Consider the following 20,722-nt stretch of genomic DNA (forward strand, 5'->3'; position numbering starts at 1 on the left):
GGACAGAGGAGCCTGGTTGGTTACAGTCCAACACGTCACAAAAATCCGGACGCAGCTGAGCACAAGCACACATGTGCCACCAGATGGAGGTGAAATGTGAGCTGGCTTTCCTTGTCAAGGGCAGAGTGACAATAAAACAACACATCCTCTTCTCACAACCTCTTCTCCTGTCCCAAACCCTGATGCTGCTTCAGGCTCTGCAGGCCAGGCTGGAAAGTCCCTCGACAAGTCTCACGTTTTTTCTCCCTGCTTCATCCCTTGGCCATGCTAGGCACAGTGACAAAGACAGACAATCCCAGACCAAAGGGCCTGCACTGTGACCCAGGACACTCAGCCACATCGTCCCTGCTGGCAGTTAGCTGGATCTGCTGGGGTCACAGGCTGCTTGGTTCTGCAGGGAGGCCCACACTGCATCTGCAAATCTGCCACCAAGAACCGCACGGCATCTGACTGAATGACTGAAGACAACCTCCCGGGTGTTTCCGCCCTGACTCCTGCAGTTTTGTGGGGCCGCGCGGCAGCGGCACGGAACCCGACTCACCAGGAATGTGGCTGCCCATGTACTTGATGTGCATCTCGTGGAGGCCAACCTCCGTGGGGGCGTATCTGACAGTGACTGTGCCGTCCTTGTTGTCCACAATCTCGGGCTTGGCCGTCTTCCCGGAAGGCATGTGGACCTCTCCTGTTGGAGCACAGGAGACAGGGCGGTGACCCCACCAAAGACTGTCCCTGGAGGAGCCGAGCACAGAGGCACAGGTGGCCTTCACAACAAAGGTTCTCAGACTCAAGAACACTTACTGCTGCGTAAAACACCAAGCTCCATAACAGGAAGCAGAGACACACCTGCCTTCATTCTGTTCTCTTATGTTTCTACAAAATGCAGGAGGCAACTCACAAGCAAATCGTCTTTTGAACTGACAGCCATCAGAAGCTTAAACAGGACTTGAGAAGACCACGAGACCAATCAGATCAGTAAAGCATCAAGTCAGAGAGAAGCAGGCAATGAAAGAAGGCAAGGAAAAGTAACTCTTACACAGCAGACATCAGGGACAATGTCACATCTGGAAGAGTGGAAGAGGAAGAAAAGGCAGGAACAGGCCGGGGAAGAGGAACCTGACAATCGAGAGAGATATCAACACAGTGGCTCTCCCCCTATAGACAATTTCTGGCCCTTTCTTCAGCATGCAAGTTATAAATGAACCCGCTCTTCAGAAACACACAGAACATTCTGTGATCTCAGGGGCTCATGGACCGACTCCCTACAGCCAGGGATGCTGGGTTCTGAACCCAGGTCTGGGGAACAGGTGGAACCAGCCCCTGGGCACCGTATGGATAGCTAGTGAGAGCCGGTGAGGACAAGAGGGCTTTCCCAATAGCGCTTACCGGTGATTTCTCCTTTCCTGACTGCAAATGGAATGACCAAGTCGAAAGGCTTAAATCCCAGGCCGTTCATGTTGCTCACTGGGACATAGGCCTCTTCTGTTACCTAGAAACAGGAAGCAGCGGTCACTGGGTAAAGTGGACAACACCTCCCCAGTGTGGGCTGAGGAAGCTGCAGGGGGCAGGTCAAAGCAACTGGGAATTTTGCAAGCTCGTCCAGCCAGGATTCAAGGATATGGCTGCCCATGCATTGTGGGCTTTGCTAACTGGCTCTGGGGCCAGAGTGGACAGCACCTGAGGGATTGGAGGAGTCATGCTGACCAATTGCTAAAAATTCCTAGGCTGTTTGGTTGTGAAATTCCCAGCAGTGCCCATGAGGAAAGTGGAAAAGTGAGAGACAGCAATGTCTGTGAGTCCCAAGAGGTTCCACCTGGAAAGGTTTAGTTGCTGGTGGCCTGGAAAAGAAGGTGCATTTTAAGTGGCAGAAAGGAGCAGCAGTGGCTTTCTCCCTGAACAGAAACCAGATGTGCAAGTGGCGGCTTTGAGAGTCAGCAGGGGGGCTGAGAACAGCTGTCCGTCTTTCTCTTTAAATGTGGAGACCAACTACACCGAGCGTGATCACAGACATGGGTGCGGGCGATTCGTGGAGCGCAGACGATGACACGGGTGGGTCTCATTAGAGAGAAAGCGGGGGTCATGGTGATGGGCTGATCAGTGGGGACAAACCAATGACCAGGACACCCAGAGGGCTTAAGCAGTCCCCCAAAAGCAGGCTGTAGCTTTTCTAAAATGAAGGGTGAGTAAACACAGACGTGGAAAAGGGAAAACGTAAAAACAAAAACCAAAAGTGTACCCAGGGCCTGAATCCAGGGGGACATGCATTTACCGGTACTTCCTTCACAGCTGCGACTTCCCCATCTGTGGCCTGGTCAGTGGCAAATGCAAGTTAGTTGGGAATCACACTGGAGGGACATCACTACTCAGTAGATTCTACCACCCAAGGTCTCCCCTCCACCCCCATCTATCCTGCCCAGCAGGGACCCACTCACTGCAGCGGGAGCCCATATTCTTCCCTCCCTTTATGGCCAGCCAGCTGGCCTCCTCTCTTCAAATTTCATATCCACCTGCCCCCTGGACCCGTGACGCCGCTTCTAGGAAGCAGAACTAGCGGGAGAGTCCATAGGTATGTGATGTATGCAAGGGATTTTACTGGTGCTATTCATTGTTGGGAGAGGCTGAAACAACCCACATGTCCCTCTGTAAGGGAGCTGGTTAAGGAAATTATGTAAGTGTGCACAGCGGACCCCAGTGTAGCCACTCTGAAAAGGTGATCAAGTCTGATCAATTAATATAGAAGGGCATTTACAGCACATTGAGTGAAGGAAGCAAAATGCAAAGCAATGTGCACGGTGTAACCTGATGTGTTGTTTTTAATATTTTGCCATTTATTTTTAAAAATTATTTATTTGGCCATGCAGCATGTGGGATCTTAGTACCTTGGCCAGAGTTCAAACCCATAGCCCCTGCATTGGAAGCACAGCATCTTAACTACTGGATCATCAGGGAAGTCCCTGACGTATTCTTGGTGGTGGTGTTAATTTAGCCATGCCACATGGCATGTGGGATCTTAGTTCCCTGACCAGGGGTTGAACCTGTGGCCCCTGCATTGGAAGGATGAAGTCTTAACCTCTGGACCGCCAGGAAAATCCCGAAACTGATATGTTTCTTGTACAAGTTTTAAAAAAAAAAACCTAACACTGGCCACCCCTGCAGCATGAGATTAGGAAAGGGGTCTCTTGTTACTTGGTATGCGTCGATACCTCCCTGGTGGTCCAGTGATTAAGACTCTATGCTTCCACTGCATGGGCCACAGGTTCCATCTCTGGTCAGGGAACGAAGACCACATGCCACACGGTACAGCCAAAACATAAATAAAAATATAAGAACTAGAAATCCTCCTCTATGGAGGAAAACTTCTGTGCCCAAGTTTGGTCTTTCCTGTGAATTCTGGCATTTCAGAAAGGTGCTTCACTTACAAAGGCAGCTTGGTAAACTTCAACATTTGAAACAGCCCTATTCCCCAATTCCCGGACCATCTCAGATTGGAGGTGAGTCCAGGACACCTCAGCCAGTAAGATCTTTCAATGGCTATGCTATAGCCTTTGATCAATGACTCCTCAGTGGCAACAGGCAGAGAAGCTGCAAAACCCATGCCTTGCTGTGCGCACCCATGTGATGTATGTAAATGAACCAGCCTGCTGGGACTCCCGCACACATTGGCTACAAAGGAAGTACTGGATGTTCATGTCCCTTTGGCCCCAGGCCTATAGGGGGAGGCAGGGAAACTACCCACAAGAGGCCAATTAACAAAAAGTCACCCCAGCCAGGAAAGGCTGGAGCAAGTTCAAAGAATGAAGACCTAAATCTGTGCCCTGAGTGTCACCCCCTTCTGCCTTTGGCAGTCGCTGGGCGAGGAGGGGAGCATTTACACAAAGCAGTCTTGCTTTGTATGCATCCCAGGGCTGAAGAGACATTCATTCCTAAAGAGTTTGGCGGCCCCCACTTCAGGTTTCTGACTCATCTGCTAGAATGGTCCTTGGTGTTCTCTTCCAGATTTTCTCATTCCCACCCTCTAAATGTGGTCTCTAATCCCCAGCACATTACTCCAGTAGGATGGCAACCTCTGCCCAATCTAACCAACCAGAAAAGACTCCTGTGGGCTAAAACAGATCCTTAAAGCTACAACTGGGACTTCTCTGTAAATTAGGACATAAACTCTCTAGCTGCATCTCTTTCTCTCCTGAAGGAGAAAAACACTCCCAAGTCAACAGTGTCAAACGCTGACAAGAATCTCCATCCTTGAGACATAAAAGGGCTCCAGGTCTCGGGCACAATGTTTACAGATAAGCAAACATCTATGGAAAAGAATAAAGGTACAGCTGTGTATAGAGTGGGAGACAGACGTGACCTTCTGCTGCGATGGTCTTCACACCCTTCTCTGTTGCTGTGTAAAGTCAAATCATTAGAAGGAGCTTTGCAGGCCATGCACAGGGCCAGACCACCGAGGTCTGTGAACCTTGTGGTCTGCTCCTGTTACATCAAAGGACGTCAGTGAGGACAGTGCTCAGCGACAGTGCCGAGCAGGCAGTCTGAGTTCAGCAGACTTCAGTCTGCTCCCTGCTCCTATGTGGCATTTGTAACAGGGCCAACAATGCTTCGTTTTAGGGGTGAAATGAAGGACTGCTCCTAAGGTTTCTAACCCCCTTTCCTGGTGTAAGAACCTAGGTAATCAAAGGAAGATCTAAATGTCACTGAGACTTGAAAATTAAAGGGTCTAGCCATTCTCTGGCCCAGAGGATTTGCATAATGCCTTCCTTTTATTGCAGATGTTCCCAGCTTCAAAAGACAAGCTATTTCCCTCTCATCATCAAAGTTCTGAATCTTTCCAAAACACAACTGGAGGTACTTTGAGTCCTCGGACATGAGAGACAAGTCTCTAATATCAAGAGCATGGGAGCCTCTCTCCTCCAGGGGAGAAGGGAGGAGGAAGAACCAGCAGAAGGAAAAACTGTAATGTTTTACTTATGGACATTTTTTGGGTCAAAGTGTAATTTTTCTGAACTGGGCTTAGGCCACAACATGGCCTAAGACCCAGTAGCATGATGGATACTTTGATTGACAATATGATTCCTTAAAACCACTTAGAGACAAAGTGTCCCTGGGTCTCTAGAGATTATTGCAAGGTCCTGATTGCTTAAGGAGATTTTTTTAACAGAAAAAAAAAAACTGGCCCAGGAAGTCTCAGTTGGGGTTTAACAATCAGCAGCTGTTACTGTCTGTGCTAACAACTGCATGCTCTAGAGAAGGGAGTTTCCTTACCATGACAGTGAAGGGACTGTTGGGAATGTCGACGCCACCAAAGCGCACATAGATGACGTAGGTGCCCGGCTTGGCAGCTGTGTAGAAGATGTCATAGGTGCCGTCCTCATTCTCGATGACATCGGCCTCAGCCTCGGTGCCGTCTGGGGTCAAAACTGTGCAAGTCACTTTGCCCTTCCCGGCGGTCTTGGCATCGACCACAAAGCCCACTTCCTCGCCGGTTTTCACAGTAGAGGCGATTCCAGGCCCTGGAGAAAAGTTTAAGAGGAAAGTATGGGAGTTTAAACCACAGACATCTGCCGTAGAGGCCCAAGAACAAACCGCACACCTTTGTTGTATCTTTGAACGAACGTCAGACCCTCAGCTGCTGCTGTGCAGAGGGATGACCCAGAAATGCCCTAGAGAGAAGATGCTTCTCCAGAGAGCATTCTATCCATCACTTATTAACTAAATAAGGAACATCTGTGAGTTCTGAGTATGCTAAACCTGCTTTGCTGGCATTCCAGGGTATGGGCATGAAGGTTGACTTTCATCAGCAAACACATACTGGGCATTTAAGTGCCAGATACATACAAAGGGGAGCACACCACAGTCTCAGCTCTCTAGATGCTCAAAATCTAACTGGGCCGATGGAGGCAGGTGGACACAAAGAATGACAGTTCAGTCTGCAGTGGAAACACCGAGGGAGGACTAAGTCACACACAAAATAATAATATAATAACCAGGAATCCCCTAGCAGTCCAGTGGTTAGGATTCCTCACGTTCACTGCCCAGGACGTGGGTTCCATCCCTGTTTGGGGAACTAAGACCCCAAGAGCGGCGTGGTGCAACAACAAAAAGCAGTCAATGGCTGTTCTTCAGAGAAGCCTCCTAGGTGAAAGTTTAAAGATACATCCCAGGGTTGCCCCACTGACAGAGGCATTCTTGAGAAAGGGCATTCTGAAGGATGGGCACTCTAGGCTAAGGAAGACTCACAACCTTTGCCTCCAAATGATGACCAGTGTCTGCCTCCCCTCATCTATGGCACCCCTTTACTGATGATCCACAGATCAGGGAGTGCAAGAAGCACGCTGGAGAAAGAAACCAAAGTGTGTGGAAGCAGCAGGGAGTGATAAGAGCATACTGAGACAGTGAGCAGTAGAGGGAAGATGACAGTCTGGCCCTGAATGACAGACTAAGAGGAGGGGCCAAATGAGACCCCAGGCTGAACAGTCTCCTGCCTCAGCTGGGAGAAGCAGAAGAGCCTGGAAAGCCAGGAGGAAGTCCCTACCTCTTGGGAGTCCCTTAAACAGCAAGAAGATCAAGCAAGGCAATCCTAAGGGGAAATCAATCCTGAATATTCATTGGAAGGACTGATGCTAAAGTTGAAGCTCCAATACTTTGGCCACCTGATGCGAAGGGCCAACTCAATGGAAAAGATCCTGATGCTGGGAAAGACTGAGGGAAAGAAGAGAAGGGGGTGACAGAGGATGAGACGGTTGGATGGTATCACCGACTCAGTGCACATGAATCTGAGCAAACTCCAGGAGATAGTGAAGGTCAGAGAAGCCTGGCGTCTGCAGTCCATGGGGTTGAAAAGAGTCGGACACAACTTAGCGACTGAGCAACAACAACAGATTACCAAAACACAATCCAGCTGTCCCTGGAACAGCACAGACCTAACAGGGGGCAGACTAGCCAGTGTTAGAGAATTTCTCAATTTTGTGGTGGGTGCTGAGCCAATATGAACAATTTATAACCTTGCCAAAGGTTTGGCTTTTATAACCTAAAAGCCAAAAGCATTTCTCCATTCAGAATAAGATGAGAGAAACAGGAAACATCCAGGGTGGACCTCTGTTAAAGTTTTATTTAAAGAGAAGCAAATCTGTTTCCTTTCAGAGAAAGGATTCATGGTTTGAAATCTGCTTGAAGCAGCATCAGAGTTGTCTATGATATTCAAATGGTTGTGTCTTAGAAACGGAAGGAACTATGATGCTCAAATATTCCTAGAAAATTCCCAAGACACTCAAACAGTTATAAACTAGTTATATTAACTAGTCCTGAGTACTGAGGAAAAACCTAGGTTCTCTAATGGGTTTCTCTAGTGCTGGCTTGAAATGCTCTTGAGTAAATCTCTAAAACTAAACCATCTACTCATGAAAGGCGTACATTTGATATTTTTTATGAGAGCTGCCATGACAGTTGAAATCTCAACAAATCACCCACTTTGAAAGTAATTATAATAGTTTCTACGTGCCAGGCACTGTGCTAACCACTTCTCAAGTATGACCTCATCTGATCCCTCTGTAATAGCCCTATGAAAGTCTCTGATCCTTGGAAAAACTTCATGAACTTAAATGTTTTCCAGAAAGGCCTTCCATCTAAGTCTGACTGAGGCTGAGAATAGCTGAGCATCTTGCCCTGATCACACAGGGATGAGATGCCATGCGCTGGCTTTGTGATGGCCAAGTCCTTGAGCTGCACTCACCCGTGGCCAGGCACTTGCTGGCATCACCCGTCTGTGTGGCCCGGATGCGGTAGGGAGACAATGGGATGTCATCCCCACCGTAGGTGACCCCAATCATATACCGTCCAGTCTTGTCCGGGATGTAAGTGACGGCATATGTGCCATCTTTATTATCGTGGACAATGGCTCTTTTGGGTTTCCCCTCTTGGTCCTGTGGATCACAGAGAAATGCTATTTAGGATGTTGTCATCTAACCATTCAAGAAAAACCTTGACACATTAATTAATGTGGGGAAAGAATTTCTGGTTTAATCCATTTTGGGAGTGGTGGGAAGCAGAGGGTCACAGATCTTTTAACACTGTGATGGACATGAATAATTTTAGTGACTTTTCTGTCAAAGGAACAAATAGTTCTATCTCCAAATCCACTGAAATGTAGGGAGACAAGGGGGCAGAGGCTCCTGCATGCACACCATCACCTTCACTCCCCCTTCTCTCTTTACTAACGGGACCCTAATTCTTAGCTAGGTGTGCTGTTCCCAGAACATGAGATGCCACTTCCTAGTATCCTTGGCCACAAGGTACAGCCATGACTCGTGACAAACTTCCAGTACACAAGAAGAAGGTGAAAGTCTTAGGAGGGACTTCTAATTGGGCTGCTTAAGAGAGCTGATTGAGTTGGAAGGTCCCTTCTGCCTCTCTTCCTCCTTCTTGCTTGCCAAGTGGGTTGGATGGCCAGCACACCAGCAGCCTCAAGGTTCATGAGGAGAACTCAGGGACAGAAGCCACATGCTAGAACAGAGGAGCAGAGAGGTGGAGCCTACTTCCTTCCTAAGTCACGCAGCACACAGGGACTTTACCTGGCCTCCAAACCTCTCTAACAAGAGAGAACTATGAATGTGTTTAGCCACTTTTATTTAGGGGTTTACTGTGATATACAGCAGAACTTAGTCCTAACTAATCCAAAGAGCAATTTTAAACATTCAAAAATTTAAAATGTAGAAGCAGTTATACTAGGGAGCAAAATACAAATACAAATACAAAATACTAGGGAGCAAAAGTGGTGCCTGGAGTTAAACCCCTTAGATTTCTCAGGCGAGCATGTTTGTTCCCTGCACAATTACTGACTCTCCAGTGGGGAAATCTGACAAACATTTTCGTGAGATCGGGAATTGGTTGTTAAAATCTGATTCTTATCCCTGACTGAGAAATGAGATCTTACTAACGCAGTCTGGCTCCAGAAAAATCACTCAAAATTACCGTTATCTGAACAGCAAGCAGGCCTTCCCCAGCATCTCTGGCATCGATGGCAAACTCCACAGGCAGGCTGGCAGGCACACCGTAGGTACTGAGGCCAGGACCACTGGCGGTCACTTTGCTGGCATCGTATGTGGGAAGGACCTTGACCTTAAAGGGACTTGACAGACACATGCACATCCCAAGTCAGTATAGACACACTTCAGTCCAGCTACATCTGACCTCTCTCACACAAAAAGACTGGGATCGAGCGGCAGGATTTCTACAGCATTTAGGACTCAAGAGCCTTAAATCCAGAGAAATTTACAACCATGTAACCATCATATAGCAAATCAGCTTTCCCTTACTGAATTCCATGGGACACCAACTAATATCCATAATATTTTGGGAAACATGGGGTTAAACACATATAACCCACTTTTGTTTTGCTAACACAATGGTCACCAAAATGGAAAGAAAAAATATTAAAACTGATGCTTTCAATATTATCCCGTCCTCTTATATATTTTAGTGTGTTTTAGATGATTCAAAACCTATTAATCAAGCATTAATAATACTACAAATGTAACTTATGATTTATACATTTCCACAGAGCTAGAGCTTTATGTAAAATATATATATTAGGAGTATAGGTGAAACTTCAAATTTTAACTATGCTAAAAAAAATTCTTTGTAGACTGTTCTGAGAGATAAAGAACTTATATAACATGCTTTGTATTAATATGAACAACATCTCTTGAGAATGCTATTGTCAACCAAATTCTCACCTAGTAAAAAAGTAAAAAAATCTTTGCCCTGATTAGAAAACAAGTTGCACAGTCACCAGAAAGAAGACTTTAATGAACTAATGCACTTCTTAATTTCATCTTTACGTTAAAGGTGGCTGAAAGGAACAAATGTAAGGGAGCACCAAGAGAGAAGGAGACACAAGGCTAGTGTATTTTTAACGCTTGTGTAGGGCATGCAGATTTTTAGCGATGCTGACTGGATGGATGGATACTTGGATAGATGGATGTGTGGATAGATGGATACATGGATAGACAAATGGATGGGTAGATGGATATATGGATAGATACACAGATGGATACACGGATGGGTGGATGATGGATGGATAGATAGATGGGTACACGGATAGATGAATGGATAGGATAGCTAGATGGATAGATACATGGGTAGATAAACAGATGGGTAGGCCACCAGAGCAGAGCTAATCATGAGACAGGAGGTTTTGAAATTGACTTGGACCCCTTCTCTAAGGGTCAGGAGCTTACCTACGCGGGATCTCTTCGTCCGCGTACTTAACAGAGACCATGTAAGGGCCCTCCTGGGATGGGGTGTAGGTCACTGTGTGTGTGCCATCGCCATTGTCCACCACGTTCACTGGCTCCACCAGGCCTAAAAACAGACGAGAGGACTGATGGAACTGCCTGGCCTGCCCTTCACTCTGCCCTGGGCTGAGTTCAAAAACCATTACATTCATCCCTGAGAGCTATGGGTTTCCACCGATGAGTAACACACAGGCAAGCAGGCCATAATCAGAGGTCTAAGAAATCACAGGAGACAGGATGGCCAATTCATGGTTGCACAAATGCAACCATGAACCTAAGAGACACCTTTAGCTTTTTGTTGGCTCAAGTACACTCAGTCAGACCGAGAGTATAATTAAGGAGACTGCCTGCACTTGTTGCTGGAGGGTGCATGCTGCAGACATGCTATCCTTTCAAGCTGGTTAGGCATGCTTGGGATGTGGCAATTTCAGTCTACAGCCGAAAGAAGGCCAAAGAATCCAGAACTCCGAACCGCAAAAGGTAACCAATGGGCCGGCCAGTCAAGACTTGTATCCACCTTTGAGCAAAAACCACTATGGCGCCAGCATGTTGGGTGTAGCATGCAGGGCAAGTGAGAGTACATTAAATCATAGTCAAGGCATGCATTAGGTTGATAGATTCTAGATCCCAGTTCTAATCAAGAGTCAAGAAATGGTCAACTGAAGGGGAGCCTAATCAAAGCATGCCATACTCATGATGCAGATGAGGCAGGCCCAAGGCAGTTTCAGAGGCAAGGGCAGCAAGAGGCATTCAGGTCCCATACATCAGAGCAGCAGCCAGTGGGAAAATGCAAACCTGTCTCCATAAAGTCACCCTTCCGGTCACGCTTAAAGAACCCTGAAATGGCTTTCAAGGGGCTGCGCCTTGACCAGGAAATCGTCTGATCAGCTAAAATTAAAAGGCTGTTATTTCGGTGTCCTCTGTAATAGAGGTAGATGTCTAAATAGAGCTTTTCACTCTTTCTTTCTTCTTCTTCCTCACTCTCTCTCATGCACACCCCACCCCCAACACACACACGCATGTGCAGAGGTCTTGAAGCTCAGCAAGTCAGTGGAATCAAATTCCAGCCCTATGACTTCATTTCCCCAAAACCACTTCTGCACTGAGCTTCAAAGGGCATAACCTCATGCTGAACCCCATTAAGGAGAAAGTTCCTCTTCAAAGTAGGAAGCCCTTATTCACCACTTCTGTGAAACCAAGAACACATCATTGAGGGAAAATCCAGATAACTCAAGAGATGAGGCAGAGAACAGCACATTTTTATATGCTGGGAGAGGACGTGCGATCACCTACCAAAAAAGGTAAATTTCAACACACATCCGCATTTGTCCCAAAAGGGCCTGCTGGCCACACCCAACCCAAATTGCTTTCCAGGCTGCAAAAGGGCAGGTCAGACTGCCAAGGAAGCCCATTCCCTAAGAGACCTCTCTCTTGGGAGCTGGGACAACGACAAGGCGGTGTGCCACGTGGACTAAGTGTTGGTCCTTTCCAGAAATCTGGAGTGTGATCCTACGTGAGCACCAAGGCAGCCTGAAGAGAGTCCCACAAACGCCAAAACACACAGTTCTGATCATTTCATATGAGAGAGCCCAAATAGTGCTTGCTTCATGTCACTACTTCAGAAAAAATATACACATAAAATTTTAACAAGACATTTAGGGTTACATTATTAAAGGAGGGGAAAGATAGGCTGCTAGAAAAATAACAGACCTGCCTACTTTTTAAGCATGAACTTCCACTGTTTAGCTATAAACAGAGCAATAGAGTAATTTAAGAAATTTAAGTTCATGACTAAACTCATAAGCAAACAGCCTGCTCTGGATCAGGCTGTCCCTGTCCTGGGCAGGAGAGCATTGGCAGGAAGGAAGGGTGTGTACCTACCTCGTGGACCCATGACCCTCACTTCCAGAGGGGCCAGGCCAGCCTTGCTGCTGTCCACCGTGAAGGACTGCAAGACGCGAGCTCGGACACCGGAGCCCAGCCCAGGGCCAACGATCTTGACCTTGCTGGGGTCCACAACATCCTTCACAGGAACCCTGAAGGGGCTGCCTAGAAAAGAGGTCACGGGATTCTAAGTACAACCTCCTTAGTGACTGGAGAGCTTGTGTGCACCCAGAACCGCCCTGCTGCCCCACTTAGGCTCTCACTGTGTCAGCTCCTTCTGCCTTGCTGTGTGCATCCATGTGTACCTACTGTGTGCAGACATGGTGCCAGGTGCTAGGCCCATAGTACTGAACAGCACTCTAAGATTTAGGTAAACCAGTCACTACACCATCACATGTAACACAGACTGGGGCTGTGTACAAGGTGTCAGTAGACTCTGAAGGTAATGAATCTGGGCTTGTGCCACAACTAAGGTCAGCTCAGTTCAGTTGCTCGGGTGTGGGCAAATAAGAGAAATAATTAAAAAAAAAAAAGACTATTGAAACTTGCAAAAGGCAGGGAGGTTGAGATTTGAGCGAAACACTAAATACAGAAATAAGAGCTGGGCCAGAACCCTTTAGGGATTCCTCTATCAAGGAAGACCAAGAAAGACCTCTCCAGAGGTCAGCCAGAGACAGGAGCTGCAGTGTCCCCAGGACCACACCTCAGGCTGTCAAGTCCATCACCAAGGAGCGACATTCACCTCTTACAGGAGACCTCAGGCTCCTCGAGACACCTGGCAAAGTTAATGATGTTAACTGCCATGTAAGTTGAGGCTTCTCTGCTTTGCACCACACAACATTTGTACTTTATAGAATCAAGGGTGGTAAATAACAAAGACCATACAAAGAACCAAGGCTCTGGCTTTTTTTTTTTCCCCCCAATAACAGCCAGGCTTCAGTGGCATCTGGTTTTTCGGCTAAGTGAAGTAAACAGCTGACCCTGGCAAAGGCAAGCACCATGCTCCATGCTGGAAACAAAAAGGAGTTTTATTTTAAATACAGCTGAGGCATTCAATGCAATGGCAATGAACAAACTTTAAAGCCAATCACGAAGTTAGCCTCCCATGGAAGTGGTCTGAACTTAGCAGGAGAGTAGCCAAGAACCAACAAGGTAACTTAAGATCTAGAGTGGTAGCTATCAAGCAATCTATGCCACTCTCCTGCTCTGTGATCCAGGCAGACATGACCAATCAATCACAACAGTCTTTCTTCCTGATGCACTCATTCCAGTCAATCTGGTGGTTGAAACAGTCACCACCAACAGACCACAGCTGGCCCACCAGAGGAAACCAATATGCCACTGTGGGTAAGACAGATACCTTGTTTGTGTCACACCAGGAAAAACCATGCTAATATTTAACCAACCAGAATTCCTAGGAAAATAAATTAGAACCAGGGTGTTGAATGTTTCATGGCAGAAACTCTGCATTCTCTTCACTGTGAAGCCTGACACTAAGACAACCAACCAATGCTTTACTGAATGATTCTGTCTGGGAAAATTCTAGGGTCTAGAAGTTGGCATTTGGTTCTGGGAGGCAACAAAGCCTGAAAAATGTAAATAAAAAAAAAGAGGCACCATCTACATCTGATGAGAAAATTCCAATCGGGACTCTTGCTGTTGTTATGCTCCAACTCGGCCATTTAAATCTAGCTCATGAGTCAGCCACAGGGGCCCAACCTCTCACCTGATTCTGCACGGGGAATTCCAAAGCTGAAGGCATCCAGAAGACCTTCTCAATAAAGTCAAAATAGTTTTGTTGCCATCAAAACCAAGAGATGCTCATCCCCACTGCTGTCTCCCTGTAGGAGTCACCAGGTCATCCCCCTGGTGACAGCCATCCACCCATTCTCAAAGCTCTACTTTCCCATCCCAAGAACTGCACACTTGCAAAGCTCCAAAAGGTCCCCTTGGCTCTGTATTGTCTTGAGCCTGGCTGCCTTTGTAAATACTAGACAAGAAGCTCACAAACGGCAGGAGCTTTGTCTTGTCCGTGGCTGAATTCTCTTTGGCAAGTGATTATAGAAATTAAAAACTCTATATTGAAAGAGCTGTAAGGACAAGTTTGAGGAGAAATGTCATTTTAAATGAATTAAGGCTTCAACAATGGCATCACCAACTCAATGGACATGAGTTTGAGCAAGCTCTGGGGTTGGTGACGGATAGGGAAGCTTGGCATGCTTCAGGCCCTAGGGTTTTGCAAAGAGTCAGGCACAACTGAGCGACTGAATTGAAGGCTTCAACAAACATCTGAGTAGAATGAATTTGAGTTGAATGTCAATATTTCCCAATCAATATGCAAAAGGAGGAGTGATTATGGGTGTGTGTGCATGTTTGTATATGATAACCGGCAAGCAGTCAGGGGACATCCCACCTTCCTGGAAGTCATTCCAGAAATCCAAAGGTAGGGCCCTCACCCTGCCCCCTCCTTGCAGTCTCGTCCTGGCTTATGGCCTTCAGAACAAATGACCCACCCAAGGTTTCTCCTGCTCTCACCACACCTGAGACAAGGTGTGCTAAGTTGCTCAGTAGTGTCCAACTCTTTGCAACACTATGGATGGTAGCCCACCAGGTTCCTCTGTCCGTGGGATTCTCCAGGCAAGAATACTGGAGTGGGTTGCTAGGCCCTCTTCCACAGGATCTTCCCGGCCCAGGGACTGAATCTGCATCTCTAATTTCTCCTGCATTGACAGGTGGGTTCTTTACCTCTAGAGTGACCCGAGATAAGCTGACCAAGAGCAACCCTGGAGTCCACAGTCTTGTGTCCGGCACCATGCGCACTCATCTACTTTCTGGATGGGTGCTGGGTGGCAACCACTTCATTCAATAAACAGAACTAGAATCTATGAAGATTCCTTGGCCGGAGCATGAAAGTTAGAGAGCTCTTCACTATATAAGTCATTTTTTTAAATGTCTGAATCATCTATAGCAGTGGTTCTCAACTACAGGTGACGTTGTCCCCTAGCACAACATGTTATGACACAACAGATGTTATGACAACATCTGGAGACATTTTTGGTTGTCACAATATGAAATACAGAAATACCATGTAATGAACAGGAAATTATTATTAAATTATTCCTATTTTTCACAGTAAGTGTCCATATTACATCATTAAATAGAAATTTACATATAAAAATTTGAGTTTGTGCGTCTTTATTAGCTACCAGGACTGTCAATGGAAGAAAGAAAATAAGATGTGTATAAGATGAGTAAGAACTAACCACAAAATAAACTGGAAATTTTTAACTTTGTGAAGAATCAGCTTTTCTTTAAGATCTAGGTCCTTCAACATGTGAACAACCATGCTGTTCAGTCAAAACTGAATTTTCACAGTCAAAACTCTAAGCCAATGTTTTTTGCCCTATTACTGATCCTCTTGGGAATTGAAATATTCTTGGAAATGCAGCCCGAAGGAAAATTCTCCCTTTGCAGCTACTTTAAATATCAGACATTTTTTCCTACTCAGAGAGATAAGCTAAATCAAACCTGCTTTCATGCAAAACTCAGTTCTCCTTTGGGTTCCCCTCAGAAGGACAGCTTACCAGGAATGTGGGCACCTCCGTATGTGATATTCACGTCGTAATCTCCCGGAGCAAAGGGAACGTACTCTGCACTGCAGCTGCCATCTTTGTTGTCTCTGCAGTTTATCTTTGACTCGGACGGTCCCTCCACAGTTATGCCGAGACCCCCAATTCCTGCCCCTCTGCGAAGTGTGAGAAATAAGGCCAAGTTGTCCTAGTGGTTCATGCCAGTCTGCTTACTGCCAAAATTCATGTAAATCCCTCTATAAACTATCCAACCTAGCCAACTGGACTCAACTTCTGTGATACCTCTCACAGTGTAATATGAATTTCTCAACAGTGTAATACAAATAAAAACAGCTTTAACCCCTCCTTTTCAACGCTTACCCTTCATTTGTTTATCTTATCTAACTGTACTGGCTGGAAATGAAAGGACAATTCAGGTATGTGACTTGTGACCAGTTTTAATAGGAATACTTCTAATATTTCACTTAACTATGACATTGGCTCTACATTTCTGAATTATCAAGTTAATGAGCTTCCATCTAGGCCTGCTTTTCTCAGCAGTTTTATGACCATTATCAACAGCTTTTTGGTACTTTTAAAAGCATACCTGGTCTTCCTCTGTAATAAGTCTCTACAGAGGAAGATGTCTCACAAATCATGAAATAAAAAGCCTCTCAAAAGTTGGGAAATCATAAGTAAGAACTTACTTACAAAACAGAAAGAGACTCAGAGACTTATAAAACGAACTTATGGTTGCTTGGGGGAAGGGGTAGTTTGGGAAGATCACGTACACACTGCTACATTTAAAATGGAAACCCAACAAGGACCTATTGTATAGCACACGGAACTCTGTTCAGTGTAATATGGAAGCCTGGATAGGAGGAGGTTTGGGAGAGAAGGTTCATATATACGTATGGCTAAGTCCCTTCACTGTTCACGTAAAACTAACACAACATTGTTAATCAGCTATACCCCAAAACAAAGAGAAAATTCAAAAGAAAAAAAGAGTTGGGAAACCATGATACACCTATAAAACGTTTTGAGAGCACTTAAAATACCTAGGGCTACTCTCCTTTTACAGAGTCAACACACAAATCCCAGGCCTTTGCTTACCTGGTAACCACCGTGAAAACGTTGGGCTTGTTGGTGAAAGCCTCCTTCAATCCAGGTCCTTGAGCTTGAACCCGAGAAGGCTGGCAGCCTTCGGTCACGGCCACTTTAAAGGGACTATTTGGGACAGGCACGTCATCGTAGGTTACCTCCACTACGTGAAGGCCTGTTCAACACAACACAAAAAATTTTACTTGCATAAGAGCCACTTGTCTGCAGAAAATAGCACTCTAGCTTTCAAGTCTATGTGCTACTTCAAGCTATTCGGAAAGGACAGGTTAAATAAATAGCAATGCTGCTATGATTTGAGTTTAAAAAATACAAACTCTTTATGCTTTTGTTCACTTGGCAATCACATACCAATCCCATTTCCTAACACACACACAAGGCCTGACCAAGCAAATATCCCTAAGTTTATTTTCAAGACAGTCATCTTAAACACACCATCTTGATATGACAAAATACCCAGTCACTAATCAAAAGACAAAGAAAAGCCATGAAATAGAAAAGCATTCACGAAAAGAAACAGAAAATATCTACACCATAACGTCCAGGGATTATATACACAGGGAATGAGGACATATGCTGCTTATATTTTTTTAATGATTTTATGATTTATCAAAATTTTTAATAATTCCTAATATTAAGAAAGAAACTGGACTTCCCTAGAGGTGCAGTGGATATGAATCTGCCTGCTGATGCAGGGGGCTAGGGTTTGATCTCTGGTCTGGGAAGATTCCACATGCCAAGAAGAAATCAAGCCCGTGTGCCACTACTGAGCCCCAGTCTAGAGTCCGTAGGCCACAACTATTGAGCCCGTCTGCTCCAACTACTGAAGGCCACATGCCTCTAGCCCATGCTCCTCAACAATGAAGCCACTGCAATGAGAACAGTAACCCTTGCTCGCCACAGTTAGAGAAAGCCCATGCAAAGAAAGCAACGAAGACCTAGCACAGCAAAAAATTAATAAATTTTAAAAAGAATCATGTTAAGAAATTGCACAAATGAGCAACATGCCATGACATCACCCCATAACCTGCTCAGATGAGTCTGAGGCTAAAGTCAGCCCAACTGTTGTTACACAACAGAGCCAAAACACCAGGCACCAAGCAGGCAGAGGGCTCTGTTGGGGAGGCAGGTTTCCACATTCCCCAGTCACTGTGCCCATACTTCTGCTGAGGCAGGCAAAGCATAGGGGGCTGGACTTAGCGCCAGTCACCGGGAGAGGCGGTCTAGCACAGATCTAAGCAAGAATCACGTTCCAAGAAGACAACTCACCTTTCTCGAAGGGCGTGTATTCCACCTGGTAGGTCCCATCAGCATTGTCTGTGACGAAACACTCCGTGGAGGCTCCGGAGGGGTTGGCAATGTGGGCCTTGATGTGGTCGCCTCCGACCTGCGTCAGGGGCCGTGAGTCCACCGTGAAATCGGTGGTGGCTTCACGAAACACGTCTGTAGAACAATCACACAGGTAAGAAGGTCCCTGGTGGTCCAGTGGCTAAGACTCCGAGCTCCCAATGCAGGGGCCCGGGTTTGATCCCTTGTCAGGGAACTAGATCCCTTGTGGCATAACTAAAGAGCTCACATTCTGCATGCTGCCACTAAGACCCAGCACAGCCATACAAATAAATTTTTAAAAATATTTTTTAAAAAGAATGAATATCTCAGACAGAGGCTGTCTCAGCAGTTCAGTGATTAAGAGTCTAAGCTTCTTATTGTAAAGCAATTATCCTCCAATTAAAAAAAAAAAAAAAAAGATTTCGAGTTCCCACGGTAGGAGGCTCGGGCTGTATCCTTGGTCAGGGAACTAAGATCCCACATGTGTGGTGTGGCCAAAAAGGAAAAAAACAGAAAGAATGTAGCTAACACCTCTTATTCGGCAGCAAACCCTAGAGGCATGGTTCTCAGCACTTTATTCTAATTTCAGTGACTGCTAAAACAACCAGTTTCTTTGTCTCAGAATCAGGAATATTAATGCCCCTCCCCCCGACCGTCAATCTCCCTGGCAAAAGATGATTCTTTCAGGGTAGGCTCCCCAAGTAACAACATAACCACCTGCCCACTTCTTGAGAGAAACGTGAGACTCAGGACAGGCCAAAGGGTGAAGACAGCAAGAGCGGTATCAGCCAGCAGCACATTTTAAACCTTTTTCAGATAAGTGCCAAAAATGCAATATGTTCTGTATCCATATTTGAAAGAAAAAAAAATTAAGATCTCTAGCTTTGCCAGAAAGAAAAGAGGCGGGGGAAATCTGCTGACAGTGCCGGGATTCTGAAGAAAGTGGGGCTGGGCATCAGAAACACCACGTGCTCACCCCTCCGCTCTGGTCTCCTCTACCACTCGCTGATGCAGAGACCACAGGTGAGTTTTCTTCTCCCTGGCCTGATCTCTGCAGACATTTGAGTTTGCAGCCCTGACATTCTGAGCTTCAGGGGCATCCCCTATTACTCTGGTGGCCTCCTTCTTTTTTCACGAAACCTACCTTTTCCTTCTATTCCCGGCCCAAAGACTTTGACCCTACTGGTGTCCACGGCGGGCTCCACCTTGACCCTGGTGGGGAAGTGTGGCACCAGCTCCCCGCCGTACTTCATGGTCAGCGTGTACATGCCGGCCGTCAGGGGCACATAGGTCACCGCATAGGTACCATCTTTGTTGTTCTCGATACAGACTTCGGCTTTTGCCCCTGAGTCCGAGACAGCTTCCAGGCCCAGGGTCCCTGGCCCAGCTTCTGAACAGTCCACGCTGAGCAGCCCGGGCTCGCCCACCTTCCCATGCTCGAGGCCCGGGCCGGACGCCACGACTTTGGAGGGGTCAAAAGGCATTTCAATGTCGGCTTTGAAGGGAGAGCCAGGTATGTGGACTTCTTCGAAGAGAATGTTGACGAAGTACTCCCCGGGCTTTGTCGGGAGGTAGGAGACAGAACAGGTCCCATCGCCGTTGTCTGAGCATTCAATTTTGGCCTCGCATGGGCCTTCCACGGTTAGGCCGAGACCTCCAGTTCCAGCTCCTTTGGTGTCGATGGTGAACTCGGCAGGCTTGCCCACAAGACCACCTCTGAGGCCAGGACCATGGGCCTTCACCTGTTTGAACACAGGATAAAAGTCAGACTTGGCTTTATGCTGGTATCAGCCACCGAGCAAGCCTTGCTTTCAACAGCCAAGCCTGCACTCGGCACTCAACTGCCCTTGGATGAAGTGGTCCTTCTCCCTGGGGACTAATGTGTCACACTTGCTCACCCACAGTGCCAAGTTACTGCCATGTTTCCCTTAGTGGACGCTGAAATGGCCAACAAAGGGAGACCTGACTGTGAACTCACTCAGCATGGAAGGGCCCGGCAGAGGCGTGGTCCCATGTCCTGCCAGCCTCGCCTCCAGTGCCGAAGCTGGACACCCAACATCCAGTCCAACAAACGCACTCCAGTTTCCTGGGCTGAGCACTCGCTGAATGCCTTTCGTAGATTTCACTGTGGCTTTGGCTGCCACACCTCCCTCAACAAATTCAACATAATAAAATACTAAACTGTAATGGTGAATACATGTCATTATATGCTTGTCCAAACGCATAGACCACATAACACCAAGAGTGAACCCTAACATGAACTACAGACTTCAGGTGACAACGATGTTAGCATAGATTCATCCACTGTAACAGCTGTAGCACCCTGGGGAGGGTGGTGACCATGTGGAGGTTAGCATGTGGGGCGAGGGGAATCTCTGTGCCACCCTCTCAATATTACTATGAACCTAAAATTGCTCTAAAGGATAAAGTCAGATTAAAAAAAAAGAACAACATTTTAAAAAAATGCTTGTAAAAGAGGGAGAGGATGGGGCTTTCATGTGAGATCCAACAAATGAGACACTTTTATAGGAT

General features: G+C 46.5%; 1 protein-coding gene across 7 annotated transcripts in view; it reads right to left on the minus strand.

The window, feature by feature from the left end:
- The window catches only part of FLNB (filamin B), a 139,821-nt gene that overhangs the window by 26,091 nt on the left and 93,008 nt on the right, over positions 1-20,722 (minus strand). For 2 of the 7 annotated variants that reach the window (NM_001191460.3, XM_059879824.1), the window contains exons 21-33: positions 19,335-19,932; positions 18,131-18,304; positions 16,856-17,018; positions 15,758-15,918; positions 12,171-12,338; positions 11,085-11,177; positions 10,233-10,356; positions 8,965-9,121; positions 7,727-7,916; positions 5,260-5,507; positions 2,234-2,305; positions 1,384-1,486; positions 542-682 (exon numbers count right to left, since the gene is read on the minus strand). In NM_001191460.3, coding sequence (NP_001178389.1) covers positions 542-682; positions 1,384-1,486; positions 2,234-2,305; positions 5,260-5,507; positions 7,727-7,916; positions 8,965-9,121; positions 10,233-10,356; positions 11,085-11,177; positions 12,171-12,338; positions 15,758-15,918; positions 16,856-17,018; positions 18,131-18,304; positions 19,335-19,932 — 2,392 coding nt within the window. The remainder of the gene's footprint in view (positions 1-541; positions 683-1,383; positions 1,487-2,233; positions 2,306-5,259; positions 5,508-7,726; positions 7,917-8,964; positions 9,122-10,232; positions 10,357-11,084; positions 11,178-12,170; positions 12,339-15,757; positions 15,919-16,855; positions 17,019-18,130; positions 18,305-19,334; positions 19,933-20,722) is intronic. The other 5 variants (XM_005222904.5, XM_005222907.5, XM_005222906.5 and 2 more) reach the window with 5 other exon arrangements.

Source organism: Bos taurus, chromosome 22, assembly GCF_002263795.3.
Source record: "Bos taurus isolate L1 Dominette 01449 registration number 42190680 breed Hereford chromosome 22, ARS-UCD2.0, whole genome shotgun sequence".
Lineage (NCBI taxonomy): Eukaryota > Metazoa > Chordata > Mammalia > Artiodactyla > Bovidae > Bos > Bos taurus.